General features: G+C 34.5%; 2 protein-coding genes across 3 annotated transcripts in view; both read right to left on the bottom strand.

Moving 5' to 3' along the window:
* Positions 1-366: 366 nt before the first annotated feature.
* Positions 367-3,340, bottom strand: atp5pf (ATP synthase peripheral stalk subunit F6). The gene is made up of 4 exons (XM_026253752.1): positions 3,181-3,340; positions 2,155-2,327; positions 1,934-2,058; positions 367-474 (listed from the first exon to the last, which is right to left on the bottom strand). The coding sequence occupies exons 2-4, from the start codon at positions 2,322-2,324 to the stop codon at positions 443-445; spliced, it is 327 nt and encodes a 108-aa protein (XP_026109537.1). The 5' UTR covers positions 2,325-2,327; positions 3,181-3,340; the 3' UTR covers positions 367-442.
* A 4,217-nt stretch (positions 3,341-7,557) lies between these two features.
* The window catches only part of appa (amyloid beta (A4) precursor protein a), a 31,870-nt gene continuing 21,452 nt past the window's right edge, over positions 7,558-17,975 (bottom strand). For both annotated transcript variants that reach the window (XM_026253646.1, XM_026253704.1), the window contains 6 exons: positions 16,693-16,792; positions 13,716-13,910; positions 12,755-12,808; positions 11,333-11,415; positions 10,998-11,144; positions 7,558-10,876 (listed from right to left, as the gene is read on the bottom strand). In XM_026253646.1, coding sequence (XP_026109431.1) covers positions 10,775-10,876; positions 10,998-11,144; positions 11,333-11,415; positions 12,755-12,808; positions 13,716-13,910; positions 16,693-16,792 — 681 coding nt within the window. In that variant the 3' untranslated portion in view covers positions 7,558-10,774. The remainder of the gene's footprint in view (positions 10,877-10,997; positions 11,145-11,332; positions 11,416-12,754; positions 12,809-13,715; positions 13,911-16,692; positions 16,793-17,975) is intronic.

Below are 17,975 nucleotides of genomic sequence, written 5' to 3'. Positions count from 1 at the left end.
TTATTTTAGTACTTTTAAAAGGTTTAAGAGTTTATTTCAAGTAACAAATGTTTATGATTTTAGCATAAGCAAAATGACCCTGAATAAAATACAAATAATATTTATATTTTGAAGATAAACGAAGCCTATGGGTTTAAAACAACATGGAGGTGAAAACGAACACTAGTCATTTCTGGGTGAACTAATCCTTGTGCTGTTTGTTACATGTTCACTAATTTTTGTAAAGCAATGATGAACAAGATCTTATTGTAAACATTTACTGAAATGTATTTTACTATAATAACAATAAACAGATGTTCAGGAACCTGTTTTGAAGAAAGCCAGGCTGTTAAACAATGGATGAAACGCAGCATCACACAGACAAGCTGATTTTTGAACCAAAGACTTTATTAAATATTGAGCTCATATTTTCAGCACACAGACAGTAATGGACAGAAGGCGTTCATTTTGTCACCACCTCCTCTAGTTTGGGTTCTGTTGAAACAACATGGAAAATGTTTAGGTCAGTCATTAACCAAAGATGAACAAACTAACCTAAAGGAAAAAACTGTAGGATCTGCTTCAGATCTTTAAAGGTTTAATCCAGATCATTGTGAAGTTTGACTAGATCCATCAAACATTAGCTAGTATCTTACAGAAGCACTGATCCAAGACATCATGTCTTAATGTTACTGTAGTTCAGATGACAATCATCCTGCTTTAAACTACTTTTATTCACTATTAAAGATTTGATTTCATTTATTATATGACTTAGGTTTCCTAATAGACTATTTTATTAGTACATATCAAATCAAATATTTTTTTGTTTATACATCTAGCTGCTTAGGTTGCATAGATACTTCAACAATACACCTAATAACTAATGATTTTGGAAATATGTCTTATTTTGAGTGTTATTATATATATATATATATATATATATATATATATATATATATATATATATATATATATATATATATATATATATATAATTAGTATATATATTAGTTTTTATTTAGTTTGACAATTTAGTATTTAAACTTTTAAATATTATTTTACTTATTTTTATTTCAGTTTGTTTCAGTTATTCTAACACATCAATTTAACAAAATGAAAAACAGAAGTGTTGACTTGGCAACTACCTGAAATAAAATAAGCTACTTATATTTCAGTTTACATTTATATTAAATAGTGAAGTGCAAAATTAAAATTAGGGATGCAAGATATTGGATTTTTGCAGATAACTGATATTTTTCAACTCATTTTGGCCGATAATGCTAGATTTCCTTTTGTTTGGAAACACCACCAAGTCTCTCCTGTGCAGAAATATTTAACATTTTGGTTTTTAAAACGAACTTATTTGTTAGCATTAAATAAACAATAATGAAGGTTTTTTTTTGACCGTACATTGAAGCTTTGAAAATAACTATAAATAAACTAAATATCAATTGCTGCAGTGTTAGACCTTACATTTTATTTTAAGATTTTAATATTTGTACATGGTCTAAGGCAAAAAAAAGCTGTAAAAATTCTGAAAATATTGTAGAGCTTATGATTTGTTTAAAAAATAAAACAATTACACATTAATGAATAAATCATTATATATAAAATTATGTAGTGTGTGATATTTTTTATGTAAGCTATAGCTTCTGACATTTAAATCAAAATATATTCATTATTTTATGTCATCAATTACTGCTCATTTTAAAATCAGAAATTCTGTACGTGCTTTCACAGATTAAATGCAGCGATCCAAAACAGTTAATCTGATCATCATTCAGACAAAACTTTGTATTTGTATATCAGTCCGATAATATTGTGTATCCCTAATAAATATGTATTTAAAGTGCTTTAAAAAACACAAATTACCAAGGTGTTCTCCACCTTCAAAAATAGTTTCTACAGTATGAGAGTGTCAAACCCTGATCATCATGAAGTGTCTCAAACTCACCTGGGAAGTTGAACTGAGGGAATTTGGTGAGATCTCCTCCTCCGAACAAGCGCTGGAGTTTGGTCATCTCCTCCGTCAGGTTCTTCTGATAGGCCGGACCGGCTTCAACCACACCGCCAGCGGTCCTACAACACAACAAAACCAGTGAAAAACCACTCAAACCACTGTCAGTGACAGTTCAGGTGATGTGAGATGAACATGTTGAGCGGTTGGTCACACACTTGCTCTTGACGTTGTACTCGCGGATCTTGTCCAGGAAGAGCTTCTGCACAGGATCCAGGTCTCGGGCTTTGTTGAAGACGACGGCGGACAGACCGATGTTCCTGCGCAGAGTCACGCTCACAGCCGAACGAAACAGTGACGACAGGTGGAAGAGCCGATGAAGAGCCATGATCTACACACAAACACACACACACACGACTGCTGAAGATCCTCGGAGACTGACAGAAACACACGGGAAATCTGCAGAAGCATAACGGTCTTGTCGTGACGCTGTTTGACAGTGTTACTTTATAAAAACGAGTGACTTTTAATATGATATTAAGTCATTTATTTTCTCATCCAACTTTTTGAGGAGACACTGCCTCGCTTGCATTCTCGGAGGAAATGCCCCTGATATATATATATATATATATATATATATATATATATATATATATATATATATATATATATATACACACACACACACACACTAGACCAATCGCATTTCGTTCCTTGATAAAATTAGCATTTTAGGGGCTAAATATCACGCTCTTGGGATTGGGGTCGCTTCGACCCGCGGACTTGGCCACACTGGTTCAGGTGGAGCGGCATTTACTACACAAGAGCCGTGGTTCACTGACAATTTACTGAAAATCGCAGGCGATTCATTGCCGATCTTGAAAGCGATTTTGTGTAGCTTGATGTTTGAACTTTGAACAAACATCAAACCAGAGTCGAACTCAGCAAGGTCAAAGTGGGCTTTTCCAGATGTTACCGTAGTATTACAATGATAGTACTGAGTGAATAATATTGTACATGATCACAGAAGACATTCAGCATATTGATACTTATTAAAGTACTGTAACGTTAGTTACAGTAAAGCCCTGATTATCATTATGGTGAGCTAATCGATCTGTGCTAATTTGATTGCACTGGCCTCATGCGACTAGAGCGCGCGTGCTACTACAGTGTACATACATATGTAAAAACAATATTATCATTTTCATGCGAATTAAACACAATACAGAAATATATCCTCTAACCTTGTGTTTGACACTCGAGCCTCCGACAGCCGAAACAACAGCTTCCGGATCAGCGCGGGTGCTTATGGGTATGACCTCTGGTATGACGCGTAACTTTCGCAGGTTTTTTCCATAGACAGTAAAAGAAATGGACACAGCGACCCCATTGGAACTCAATTGAGACAAATGAAGCCCAGTTTTAGCGTTTTTTAGCACTTCCGTTTCTGACGCGCAGACTCAAACGAAGCTTGACGACGTCAGCAACCTGTCTGCCAGATGTAAATCTTCTAGTAGCTGTGCGTGCAAACTGCCATCGTTAATCTTGGAGAGACGGCGAACTTGAGCGGGGAGTTCTTTGTCGTGAGTGAGCAGGAGTAAGTATTCTGATTAATTATTTTGTATAGTATTTTAAAATGTAACGCCAGTACGCCATATTAAGTTAATTGCCTGCGAGCTTCTCCTCCTGTCTGTACGGTAATGCGACAGAGAGCCGAGTGGTTATGACGCAATCGTTAGCCTATTTTTTACAAAAACTGTTTCTACAGGGCCATAATGTAACATAGAAGGTAATGGAGCCCTTTATACATTTTCGTGTATCTTTAGAAATAAATAATGGACAAACAGAGTCTTTAAACGCCTCAGATGTAAAGTTATTCGCTGTCAAAGTGACGCCAAAATGAATGGGAGTCAATGGGAATGCTAACGCAAGTGAAGTTCTGCTAAAAGATGGCAGCCCCCACCCGACTTCAACTTCCGGTCGAGTTCCTTGCCCCTTGGTTTTTTCCAGGGGGCAAGGAACTCGACCGGAAGTTGAAGTCGGGCGGGGGCTGCCATCTTTTAGCAGAACTTCACTTGCGTTAGCATTTCCATTGACTCCCATTCATTTTCGCGTCACTTTGACAGCGAATAACTTTACATCTGAGGTGTTTAAAGACTCTGTTTGTCCATTATTTATTTCTAAAGATACATGACAATGTATAAAGGGCTCCATTACCTTCTATGTTACATTATGGCCCCGTATAAACAGTTTTTGTAAAAAATAGGCTAACGATTGCGTCATAACCACTCGGCTCTCTGTCGCATTACCGTACAGACAGGTGGAGAAGCTCGCAGGCAATTAACTTAATATGGCGTACTGGCGTTACATTTTAAAATACTATACAAAATAATTAATCAGAATACTTACTCCTGCTCACTCACGACAAAGAACTCGCCGTCTCTGCAAGATTAAAGATGGCAGTTTGCACGCATGGCCACTTAGAAGATTTACATCTGTCAGACAGGTTGCTGACGTCGTCAAGCTTCGTTTGAGTCTGCGCGTCAGAAAATTAAGTGCTAAAAAACGCTAAAAATGGGCTTCACTTGTCTCAATTGAGTTCCAATGGGGTCGCTGTGTCCATTTCTTTTACTGTCTATGTTTTTTTCTATCATTTAAGATTATATCAGTTTTACAAATAAAATATAACGGGCCTGTTCTTGTCTTTAAACCCGAAAGAGAATTTGCTTGACCATCGACTGTTTTTTTAGCGATCTCTGAGTCTGCCAATGTGCATACATAAAAAAAAATATATCTTTAAATAATTTGTACCATGCTAAAAAATGCTTCTTTATTTTTATAGATAAGAATAGCATTTGTATTTTATAAAGCGTCACAAAGGCTAATCGAGATTTACGTCATTCTCTACTGTTTTCATGTTCATGCAAAGATTCATCATTTCCCAACTAGCAGATGACACTACGATATTCATGAAAAATCATTTTCAGGTCCCAATTGCTCTTGAAGTAATATATGCCTTTTCTTAAGCCTCTGACCTTTGTTTAAACATTAATAAATGTGAATTGTTGTCTATTAAAGACCGTGACTTACAACAAATTGCTAATATTCCAGTGAAGGATTCTGTAACATACTTGGGGATTGTTATATCACGGAAGATCAGAAATCTAGGTGTAAGATTAATTTTGAATCTATTCTTCAGAAGACTTAAGGCAAAACTGAATCACTGGCTTTTAAGGGATTTATCCCTAAAAGGTAGAGTTTTGATTAGTTTATGCAGCCACTTCACTTAGTGTCTCTAAGGAAATGGGTAAAGAAGTTGATACTGCTTTGTTTAATTTTATGTGGAGAAATAAAACATATTACATTAGAAAATCTACAATCAGGAGGATTGAACTTTCTTGATTTCTCCACTCTAAATAATACCTTTAAAATTAACTGGCTCAGATATTTCACTTTAAATCCAAATCCTCTGTGGAATTTTATACCTAATTTTGGTTTTTTTCCAAACTAGGTGGTCTTAGATTTCTCTTGTTTTGCAGTTACGAAATTGATAAAATTCCTTTAAACTTATCCTGTTTTCATAAACAAATGTTGCTGGTTTGGTCTCTATTGTATAAGCATAACTTTTCTCCCCATAGGTACCTGATTTGAAACAATTACAATATATTATATAAAAATAAATCTTTATTTTTTGAAAAATGTTTTTCAGCAGGCATAATACCAGTCAGTCAATTATTAAATCAAGAAGGCATGTTACCCACTTATTCTGAGTTTTTAGCTGTCAATGGAATTCCAGTAACAGCAATTCCCACAGGAGTTTTGGCATTATTCAGAGCTAATACCCAGAACAGTATTACACCCCCCTCTACCTTTGATTTATTTGATTAAACTTTGTTTCATTTATTTTGGCATTGCTATTATGTTAAAATATTTTGGAAAGATTTGACTAGATTTATAATTGCTAACATTGACCCCACTTTTCCTTTGTGCTTAGAAAACATTTTATTTGGTTTTAATAATATCCCTTCAAATAAAACCAAAGAATATTACATTATAAATTTAATTGAAAAAAAACAACAACAATCCTTTATTTGTGGTTCTTGAAAAAGAAATTAGATTTTTATTCACATAATAAGAAAGCAATTAAGACAGTTTCCATTTGTAAATCCTTTAATATATGTATGTAATGTTTAGCCCATCCCTCTGGCTATATGTGTATTTTGAATGCTTATTCTTTATTTATATTCTGTTTGTGTTTTATGTTTTGTAACTGTACTTTGACTGTGTTTTTTTAAGTTTAATTTAAAAAAATAAAAAAAAGCATTAAAAGATTTTTATTGAAAAAATCAGGCAGTACATTCGTAATCTTCAAGTCTGGAAAATGTTTATAATTGTTTTAATAGTACCAGTTATTGTAAAGGAATTGAGGAGTGAGGAGGATATGATTAGAACAGCAGAGGGAGTCAGTGTGAATGAGTGTGTTTAATGTGTAGAAAGGAAAATACTGAACAAAATGATGAAAAAAAAAAAAAGTCATCATTCAAGATTGGATTGGACCTTTGTGCAATAGAAATGTGTGAACACTTTTCATTGATGGTGCTCTGACATCCTTTAGTCAGCTGCAAAAGAAATGTAAAGATAAAGGAATTATTTCCGTGCTCATACACCTTCACATGGATAATACATCACCATCCTTTAATGACAAGTGCAAAGGAAGTAAAAAGGCATTATCGATCATTTATGATCTGCTAGCCTACAATTTTTTTTTACAAATTTTCTTAAGGAAGAATTGGAGAAAGAGTGGACATCTCTGAGGAAACGAGGCAGAGTTTAAACCATATTAACGATATTCTATTAATTCTAGACACTTCCTAATTTAGTTTATTTATTCATTTATTTATGCTACATTAAGAAGCTACATAGAATTTCCCAAATTTGGCTGACTGCTCCAACAGTCAAATTGTGGCTTGGAGAGATGATTTTTGCTTTAAATTTGGAAATGAACAGATATTGCCTGAAGGGCAAATTTTAACAGTTGGAAAAACCTGGCACCTTTTTCTCCATTATCTTGATAGAAACCTATGGACTAATGCATTATTTGTTAATGTAATGTTTTGATATCATACTTTTCTATTGAATGTAATTGGGTCTGGTAAGGGATGGTTTGTGGTGTCTTTATAGGTTTTCCCCTCTCCAATCAACTTTTTAATCGAAGTACGCTGTTCTTCTGAACAATGTCTTGAACGACCCATTTTCCTCAGGCTTTCAAATGCATGTTCAACAAGTGTTGGCTTCATCCTTAAATAGGGGCCACCTGATTCACACCTGTTTCTTCACAAAATTGATGACCTCAGTGATTGAATGCCACACTGCTATTTTTTTGAACACACCCCTTTCAACTAATCGCCCAATCACACAGCCTTACAGTGTGGATATCATGAATGCTGGGTCTTGTTTGTTTTCAGAGAATCTACTTGCACCTACTGGTAACTTGTTTGCCACGTAGCAATAAAAAATATACGAAACACCTGGATTATTCACATTGTACTGCTATTATTTTGAACAATACTGTAATTGAGCTCTAAACCGCTCATATTGCAAAAGAACCACAACAAAAAAAGTTTGTATGTACATTCAAAAACTTTATTAATGGAATACAGTGCAGAAGGCGCAGTTGATTTCCAGTCAAAGCAAATGATAGACAGAAAAAATGCCACTGAAAGAATCTCATCACTATCATCACTACACTCAGCATCTCTTACAACCTCAGATCTGATCCAACCACAGCAGTACAAACTGAGCATTACCCATGATCCCTCACTGATCTGAAAACGGCCACGGATGACTTCCGTGAAGGAAGGAAGATTTTGTAAACAACTGATTGACATTCATCAGATGGATTGATTATGAACCATTTACAGCGTGATCGACTGTAAATCAAAGTCTTTTCAAATACTGGAGGTCACATGATAATAACCGTCAGTTTCAACTCATAATCTGGGAACCAGCCTCATGTTCAGTCATGAGACACTTTCTAAATCGACTACAACAGAAACACACGTGAGAGACAGAGAGGAGACGGACATGACGCTCGATGCATCAACACATAAAAAATATCCTCCAACTCATATTTCACCCCAAAATCTAAAGAAAAAAACATTATTTTGAATAAAAAAGGAAGCCTATTCTTTAGAGTCTATATTTTTTGCACGGTCACATTATTTATATGTAAATTAAACACATTTAATCCAAAATACCCCAAATTCCCATTACTGTAATGTCGCAATCAATGAAAAAAGGTTTAAATGAATTCATTACAAATACGATTGTGATAAATGGTTACAATTGCACAGTTTAAATAATTAGTATTTGCATTACATTAATGATGAAAAATTATGCAATGCAAAAAAAAATAAAAATCTTATTGCCTATCAAAAACATTTTTCTTTTGATTTTGCAGTGAGATAAATCTCTCAGAGGCTCCAGTGCAGCATCACTGCATGTGTTTCTGCAGATCAGCACCGCAGCGGAGCGAAAACTGAGACAAAACAAGCGTCAGCGCTGCTACTGCAGAGTAACATGAGAGAAGACGTGGAGAAAAACACTTTCTACTTCTGGAGTGACCTAAGAACATAAAACGGACTGATTGGAAACATACAGACAGAGAACGACCCGGAAAACCCACCCGCCCGCCCCGAACTACCGCTTTAAAAAACACATACAACCACAAGTTCAATGGAGAATCAAAATTAAATATAAAGAAGGAGTGAATAAATCTCTGAAATGCATAGGACGAAAACATTAAAGACAGTAAATGTACATCAACAGCCACCGCTGGATCTCAGTCTGATAAAAAACAAACAAGAAGATATTGAAATAAAAGAATTGAATCTAGTTTTAATTCTTTTAAAGCAAAAGCCAAGTCATTTTTTTGTGCAACTCAAATCATATTTTCACAAGTTACTGTTTAACCCAGCTAAAATGTGAGAAAAGACCAAGATCCAAATATCATTTTTTTTTCAATCATGCAGTACATAGTTACGACTAGTCTTTTTTTGTTGCATTACTTCAATATTGAAAAAAAAGGCAAATAATTTTTTTTTTTTTTTACAATTATTTTTATTATAATTATGTTTTTTGAAAAACAACCCAGAAACAATCAAAGAATTTGAAGATCTCATTCAGAAGGACACTGATTACTAGAATAATCTCTGACCGGTTTAATGCGTCACCAAACACAGCACAGCTGCAGTCAGTGTGTAATGAAGAGGAAGGGAGGAGATAAGTCTGACGGGATGAAGTCTCGGACGTACACCCCTCAGATATCCCAGTGTTTCACTAGGTTAGTAGTGTGAGAGCAGACGCTGCAGCGACACGACCGTAACTCACCAGCCCTGATCACAGAACCGGTTCAGCCTAAACCAGAACCTGAAGCAATGGCTCTGTAATAGAGGAATATAGCCAGTTTACAGATCAGATTCAGGGGAACCAGAAGTGAAACCGATTTCAAAAGTAAAAAATCTGGAGTGAATTCAGGAATGTGCATTTAAATAAAACAGAATTTAAGTTTATGTTTTCAATTTAAACTGTATTAAATTCAAGTTCGTGTTTATCCAGACAATGTGAGCTCATAGTTGAATTTAGTCATAGGGAATTCAGAATTTCTGTGCATTGAGTTTTATCTGCTAAATTTAGACTAAATTTAACTTGACACTGACCTAAACAGCATTAATTTGATCAGGTTTGTGTATGTCCAGCCAATGTGAGACCATAGTTAAAACCTGGAGTTAATTTTAAACTAAATTTAAATTATGTATTCAATCTAATTTGTGATATGAATTTGAATTCTGCATTCAATTTGAAACTGAATCTTTAACAACCTGAAACTTAACCCAACATCATTCATATTAGGTTCATGGTCATCTAGCCAATAGTCAAAAGTCACAGTTAAAAAATCTGGAGTGTATTTGGTGAATTTTTCAAACTTCATATGTTCAATTAAACTGAACTGAACTTGAAATCGACCCTAACAGAATTGTTTGATTTAAGGAAACATTTGAATTATGTGTTCATTTGATTTGTGAATTGTACTGAATTTGAATTATGCATTCTATTTGATTTATAATTTGAATTTGAAATGTTCAATTTATATTGTGATTTGAATTCGAATTATGGGTTCACTTTGATTTTTAATATGAATTTGAAATATATTGAATTGTTCATTTAGTTTGAAACCAAACTCAAGATTATTCTTTTTCGACCAGCCAATGGGAGATCAGTTTTGAAAAATCACCAGTGAATTGAAAACAACATTTGAAGTAAGTGTGAATCATGAGTTTGATTTGTGATTTGAATTGAATCTCAATTATGCATTTAATTTGAATACAAATTTTGTCCAGCCAATGGGAATTTCATAGTTTCATAGGGATTCAGAACTGTGGATTGAATTTGACATGATCAACTTCATACTTGAACTTGAAACTGACCTTAACAGCATTAAACTCCTGTTCACATTTGTCCAGCCAATGGGAGCTCATAGTTGAAACAACTGTAGTGAATTTACAGCTAAATTTGAATTATGCCTTCAATTTGTATTGAATTTCAACCCTTGATCCAAACTGAATTTAATGTTTTGTGCATTCAGTTTGAAACTGCATCTTCAACAATTTGAAACAGACAAAGTTCATCTTCGTCAAGCCAACGGGAGGTGATCTTTGATTGACATGTAAACTGGCCAATAGGAAGCATGATGTTAATGAGCGGTGAGGTTGGGCTGGTGTCTCCTGCAGCGTCTGCAGATAAGGTGGAGGTATGGGGAGGTGAGCTATCATCACACCATCAGTTGTGAATCTGCTCGAAGAACTTGTATGTTGGGTTTTCATAGCCGTTCTGCTGCATCTTAGACAGGTGACGGTCCTCCGGAGTCACAGCAGCGTCCACCTGAGGGGCAAAATCATTCAGATTTCAAAGGAATCCCGATTTCAGCTCATTTGATTCATGTTTATCCTTCATGAGACAATTCACGATGAATTAACAAAGACACTCGAGTGCACTCACTGACCTCAATGATTCCGTGGTGGATGGACGTGTACTGCTTCTTCCTCAGCATCACCAGGGTGATGACGATGATGGTTGCTATGACAACCCCTCCGACCATCAGGCCAATAATAGCTCCCTTATTGGAGCTCACGTCCTCCGCGAAGAAAACCTGAACATCAGACAAACATGAAATCACAGTCACACCAGCTGAACTCTCATCAGGGATGTGTTGCCATGACAACGACATCACGTAATACAATGGACAACACGGGTACAGCCCTGGAAGTGTGTGCATGCCGAAACATAAATATTGATTTGTAATTTAGTTCTTTTGAAGTGTTTTCTATGTGTAGGTACCAGTTTCTGATGGTAAACCTCAATGTGTCTTTCTTCAGCTTCCATCCCCAACTCAGGAACATCGTCAGGCTTCAGTCCAGACACTGAACAACAACCACAAAGACAGATATTAAATATCGCAAATAAAGTGTTTCAGTTCGGACATGTTTTAGTGATGATGCAATCGAGCTTGTGCAGCTGGAATTGACTGTTTACATGCACATCAACTTCTGTTTCAGCTCTAAATTCAGGTTGCAGCCATATTCTGAACATGATGTTCATGTCAGCCAATCTACACAGGAATGTTTTTGATGGGGATATTATTTAATTTATTACTACTTTACATGAACTTCAATTTAAGACACTTTCACAACGGCCATCAAAAATGGCAACCAACAACAACACCAAAGTGAGTTTCTTGTGGTCTGAGCAGTGGTGGTTTCTCCATTAGGGCGATTGGGCGACGCACAACCAAAGGAAAGGGAGGGATTTTTTTTCTCTTTTACATTCAACCACAGTGTTACGCTAGCTTTCACTATTCTAGACTATTTGTTCTGCCTTTAAATAGTCCAATCAGCGTCGAGTCGCGTTTTGTGTAGTACCGCCCCTTTTTGGGCGATTTCTGTCAAACTGAGAATCGCCCCGAGTGCTCTCATAGACTTCCATTTAAAAAAAATTTTTTTCGAACTGCAGGCACTGCAATGCAATCTCAATAAGTTCCGGGAGGGCTCGCCCTAACGTGCTTTCGTCATCGTGCGTAACCTTAACTTGTGCAACGACTGGTGGAAACAGTGACATCCAATAATATTTGACTATTTAGAATTTTAACAACAAGAAAAAAAAAAAGATAAAGTACTTTAATATCTTTATCAAATGTGAAAACAAAAACACAGAGACAGCTATGCCTTTGTCAGCTGAACTCGATCGACATCACGGTGAACGTTACCTCAGCGCAGATTAATTCTATCGTGTCATTGAAAGAATTACCATTAATTCATCGTAGCAATAAGGATAAATTGGCAATTAAAGAATTAGGACAAACAAGACCAGATTTAAACATCAAACAAGTATCTACAAAGGGCAGGAAGTCATATAAACGAGGATTTTCGGGGACGTGGTATGAGCGGAGAAAAGGCTAATAGGCTGCGGAGTAGCTGTTCTTGCATCATCTCTCAGAGAAAATGAGAAACACGAAAGAGATCAGATTATTCTTGATGAACATTGATGCGTTTGTTTCAAAACAAAACAAAAAATAATATATAGCTTTTATTAATTTTTCTATTAGGTTTTTAAAGAATCAACTTAAACTAAATTAAAATGAGAAATGTTGATTTGGTAATAAGCTGATTTTTTAAAAAACTATTTAATTCCAATAACAATTTAGTAATAGAAATGTTTAAGGTTTTAGTTTTACTGAACTACAATAACCCAGAATCTATGTACCTGGTCGTGTCGGCAGGTCTCGGTCTGGAATAGGTCGCGCATCGACCGGCTCAACTGCAGAGAGACATGAGACATCAGCTACTGATTCACTTCATATTCACATCAAAACCATATCAAGCAAATTGGACACTGAGGGAAAGTGTCTGCTAGACTCATCTGCAAAATGACTGATAGGAAGAGAAAACTCAAAACACTTGCACTTTTAACACTCAGTGTTCTGTTCAGTCGCAGTATTGTTATTAAAAACTAAAACTAATTTATTTTTGGTTAATTACTACTTTAATATCCATTGTTTTATTCAGTAACTGTTCTTACTGTTAACTAAAACTATAAAATGTTTTATTGTTATTATTTGAAATAAAGCTGAAAAAAAAAAACAATACGTTAATACTATACATTAAAACTGAAAAATAATACTTAAATACTCAGTATTTTATGTAGTAACATACTTTATTAATACAAATTATTAATGTTTTAAAAGTGAAATAAAACCTGAAAAAAAACTTTAATTTTAATACTAGAAGCGTTTTATTCAGACACTGTTATATATATATATAACAGTGTATATATTTATATATTTTATAAACCTGAATAATAACACTGAAATACTCTTTTATTCAGTGACTGCGGTTATTTTTTTTTTAACTAAAATTATACAAAAATATATTTTTAAATAGAAATAGCTAAAAAATAAAAATGGCAAAAAGAACATAACTTTACGAAATAAAATATTATGAATAAATCCAGTATAGTATTTAAAGAATAGTAACAGTTCCAGTGATGAGTGCTTTAGTGTGCAGCATTTTAATGGATTGCTGGTGATTTTCAGCAGGTCTGTGTTCCTGACGGCGGATGTCAGATCTGCTTCCATATGGCACTCACTGCACTGACCTGGCTCAGGCGCTCATGAGGCAGCCGGGACTGCTGGGATACGTGTGTGTTTGTGTGTGTGTGTGTATACCCTGGTTCTGTGTGTTGGGCTGGTTGAAGCTCTCGGGGTGGATGAAGCCGAATCCCTGCGTGTCTTCAGCAGGCAGCAGGTCCAGGCTGGCGGTGCTGTCGGGCATCAGGGCATCGTTACCGTAACTCACCCGCACGTCACTCTGCAGGTTTGCCAGCTGCGCGGACATTTCCTGCTGCTCGCGCTGCAACAGCTCTGACACACACAGAAATTCAACACAACATCAGAAAACAGGCCTCAATAATGTGGGGAAATAAACAATACTCACAACTTTGAATGTGTTATTATACACATTTATCTAAACAACACAGAAAAGACTTATTTTACTGATCATTTAAATTTTTTAATTTAATGTTTTATATATGAATTTGAGTTTTGTTTTCTTATTTGATTATATATTATTAAAATATAAATTATATTTATATTATATATAATAGAATAACAACAATAAATAATAATAACAACAACAATAATAATAAAACAAACATTATTATTATTAAAAGACTTCTCATTGGATTCAGTATTACAGTTAAATACAAATACAATGATTTTTATTTAAATCAGCATACAGTAAATAAAGTACAACAAATACTTAAATTATGTATAGGTAATTTTCAGTTTAATATTTTACTTTTTTTTCTCATTAAAATAATGAGATCTGCATTATTCTACAATTTAGCGGGAAAAGTGTAATTTTTTTTGTCAAAAATTTATTCTATATAATTATATACAATTATTTGCTATTCACAAAAAAGTTTATTTCAAGCATTGTTATTTTATTTAATTTTTAATTTTCAATAAAATTGAAATTCTAGTAGATTTTTTTTGGAAATGTTTTCTTGGAAACTAGCTGAAATAAAACTGTTTTATATACCGTAATATGTTGGATTTCAGTTAGTGTTTATTTAAATTAAGTAAAAACAACAATTTAATTAACTTAAACAACAATTTAAGTAAAAACGTTTTAATTTAGTTTTTTCAGACCTGTAAATCATCGTACTGTTTAGCTGACATGAAGCAGGGCAACAACTCACTGTGTGATGCAATCAATAAATGCAGTTATATGTCCCTATAATTCAAGAGATTGGGGAAAAATGCTCTGTCTGAGTTTGTCTCAAATTTATATGATAAGTGATGTCACACGAGCAGCAAGAACACTATCGCACAAGTGTTGTTTTTGAGTGCATATGTGATTTATACGACAGTTTAGTAAATAAGAAGTTTGTGCTGCGTTATATATTGTCTGTTTTTGCCAACGAAAATGTTACCTATAAAGTCACAGCAGTTCTGATGCATCTCTGATCAACACAGCAGTTTCTAAATGAATAAACGAATCAATGACTCAATGACTTATTTATAAAGACATTTACCGTCACCTACTGGCAGTTCTAGTATCTTATTTAGAGTATAATTTCATAAAAATAAAACTTAATAAAAAAAAAAAATCATATTTCATGTTTTTTAAACAAACATTTTGGTAATGTTTAAATACGATAGAAATTAATTGATTTTGATTCATTTTGATGCTGCATAGGAGGATGGCTAAGTAAAAAAGATCATGGGCAGAAGAAAGGCGGAACAAACTCTGCGGTGAGCAAATGAAAGAGAAGAAACGGCAGGCTGATGATACGACAAGATTACAGAGGAAATGACCTGCTGATCAGAGCTTTAATTACACACGCTTAATGAAAGACGAGCTGCTGCCGAACACAGGACTGAAGCCAGAGAGACAGAGGGTACAGATGGTGCAGTGACGCACGGACACAAATAAACCAGGAGGAGGTGAAGAGGAGAGCCAGAGATCAGTCTGTATACAACATCTGACCGACATCACTCCGTTACTACAGACAGGAGAGTTCACGTGGATTCATTTGAGAAAACGTTAAAGAAACAGTTTGTCATCATTAAGACTGATGCACCTTTCCTAAAGAACAACATCATACAGTGGATGTTGTGTACCCATACAGTGTACCCATACATTATCACAATTTACACTGAATGATGTAAATATACCATTGTTTAATGCAACTGCATGCCTTATTTTTATATGAAAATACTCAAGCTGAAAACACTCTAACTGAAAAACGTTTAGTGCTTTTCTATAGTATATATATATATATATATATATATATATATATATATATATATATATATATATATATATATATATATAAAATATATATGAATAGTATTATAATGCTACACTAAAAATTAAAATAATGAGAAAAACCCCTTACGATAAGGTATATATATATAAAAAAAAAAAGCAAGCAGAATAACATGAGTGGACTTTTAATTGCTGATTAATTGCCGCTTTGAACAATTATGTAATTGTGGCATCCATAATTGTAATCGCGATTAAAAATTTGATTAATTGCAGCCCTGTATACTATTATAGTTTTTCTTTAGTAGATTCATCTTGTAATTTTATTATTATTATTTAAATATGTCTATAATTTTTATTTCAGTTTTAGCTTTAGCTTTAGTTCTGCTGGAGCATCAAGTTAAACTAAATGAAAATGGGAAATGTTGCCTTAAAAATAGCTGAATTACAATACAGAATAAAAAAATAATAATTGTTTGATAAAAATAATTCAGTTGTTAGTAATTGTGTTTTGTTTTTGTCATTTTTATAATTTTTTGTTTTCTGTAAATATGTCTATTTTATTTCAGTTCATGTTTATTCAACAAACATGTTTTATTATAGCTGAAATAAAATACGTTTTTATATTTTATTTATGACACGAGAGTAAAAACTATTTTACTTAAATCTTCATTTAAAATGATTTACTAATTTGTTCCCCAGTTTTATGTTAAATCAAAACTAGGAAACAAATTAGTAAATTGCATTCTTAATTCTTGGCCATATATATATATATATATATATATATATATATATATATATATATATATATATATATATATATATATCTCTCTCTCAATGGTCACCTTTCTTTATTTATTGTCTCAAACTCACCGACTTGGTCCTGAATATCTTCAGCGACTCCCGGGACCTTGAACAGCAGCCCGAGAGACTGATTCATCCTCTCCTCAATCACACGCAAATGGGTCAGCACCTGAGGTCAAAGGTCAGACGGGTCAGTGAGCCTTTAATCTGCATCAATTCCAAAGATCCAGCTAATCTTAATTGGCTTTCTTGTAAATCCTAGTAAACTAGCTTGCGGTCAACATAGGGAGCTGCCTACTTAGGCAACATCCTCATCAAAAGGAACATGTGACTAGGCCTGTCGCGATAGTCAATAAATCAATTAATCGCACGAAGAAAAAAAAATGAGCTCGATAATATTTTCGACCGCGATAATTTTACACATTTTATAAAAAAAATGTAACGTCATGATGTGGGGTTAGTCTGGAGCGCATGCCGCGGTAGAAAACAACCCATCCGATGGCACAGATGTCCCGGGAATAAAGAGATAACGTCTCACTAGAGTGACCAGCTTTGGGAAGCGCCTTTTCATTTGCTTGTGGATGTTTGCGTCTCAAGTGATACATCTTTATACAGCTTTATTTTAATTCCACGTAGCATATTTTGCAAGTAACTTAGTTGCCCTTTCTGTTGAAATGGGCCTACTTTTCACTCGCTTCATTTGGCTTGCTTAGCTAAGTATGTCTGTAGGCGTGTGGTTGCGTGTGTCTATGCACCCAAGTGTGTTCACAAATACACACGTGTGTGTCGTTTTCTCCTTCTTTCCAAAGCGTTCAGGCAGTTGCATCCTGAGGTGTCTGTCGTTGCTAAGCAGTTACAACAATGACATTTCAATAATGGATTTCCACCACCGAAAAACCCTTGCTGTAACTCTGCTACAAGATTTTCAAAGAAAAGTAAAAAACTCTGCAGTGTTTCACCCAGAAGAAAGCTGACTGAGTTGGTTCTTGTTACATGACCTGGTGCGCTTGTGTCATTCTGAACATCTGAGATGTTTTTAAGTAGATGTGGTGCGGACGCGCCTGGAAAAAACGAGCACATCTCTTCCATTATGAGTGCACATACCGCTTTTGAAATAGCGAACTTAAGCATAAAAAAGAAGCGATATGTGAACGGCCCCTTCATCGGTCAAAATGTTTACTTTCGGTTAACGGTTAAACTGTCAATATTAGCCTCCATAACTGGCATATACCGTATTTTTCGGACTATAAGTCGCAACTGAGTATAAGTCGCATCAGTCCAGAAATTCGTCATGATGAGGAATAAAACGTATATAAGTCGCACCGGACTATAAGTATATATAAGCATTTATT

Source organism: Carassius auratus, chromosome 1 (genome assembly GCF_003368295.1).
Source record: "Carassius auratus strain Wakin chromosome 1, ASM336829v1, whole genome shotgun sequence".
NCBI lineage: Eukaryota > Metazoa > Chordata > Actinopteri > Cypriniformes > Cyprinidae > Carassius > Carassius auratus.
Note: the sequence above shows the minus strand (reverse complement) of the source record. Positions and strands in the feature narration are given on the sequence as shown.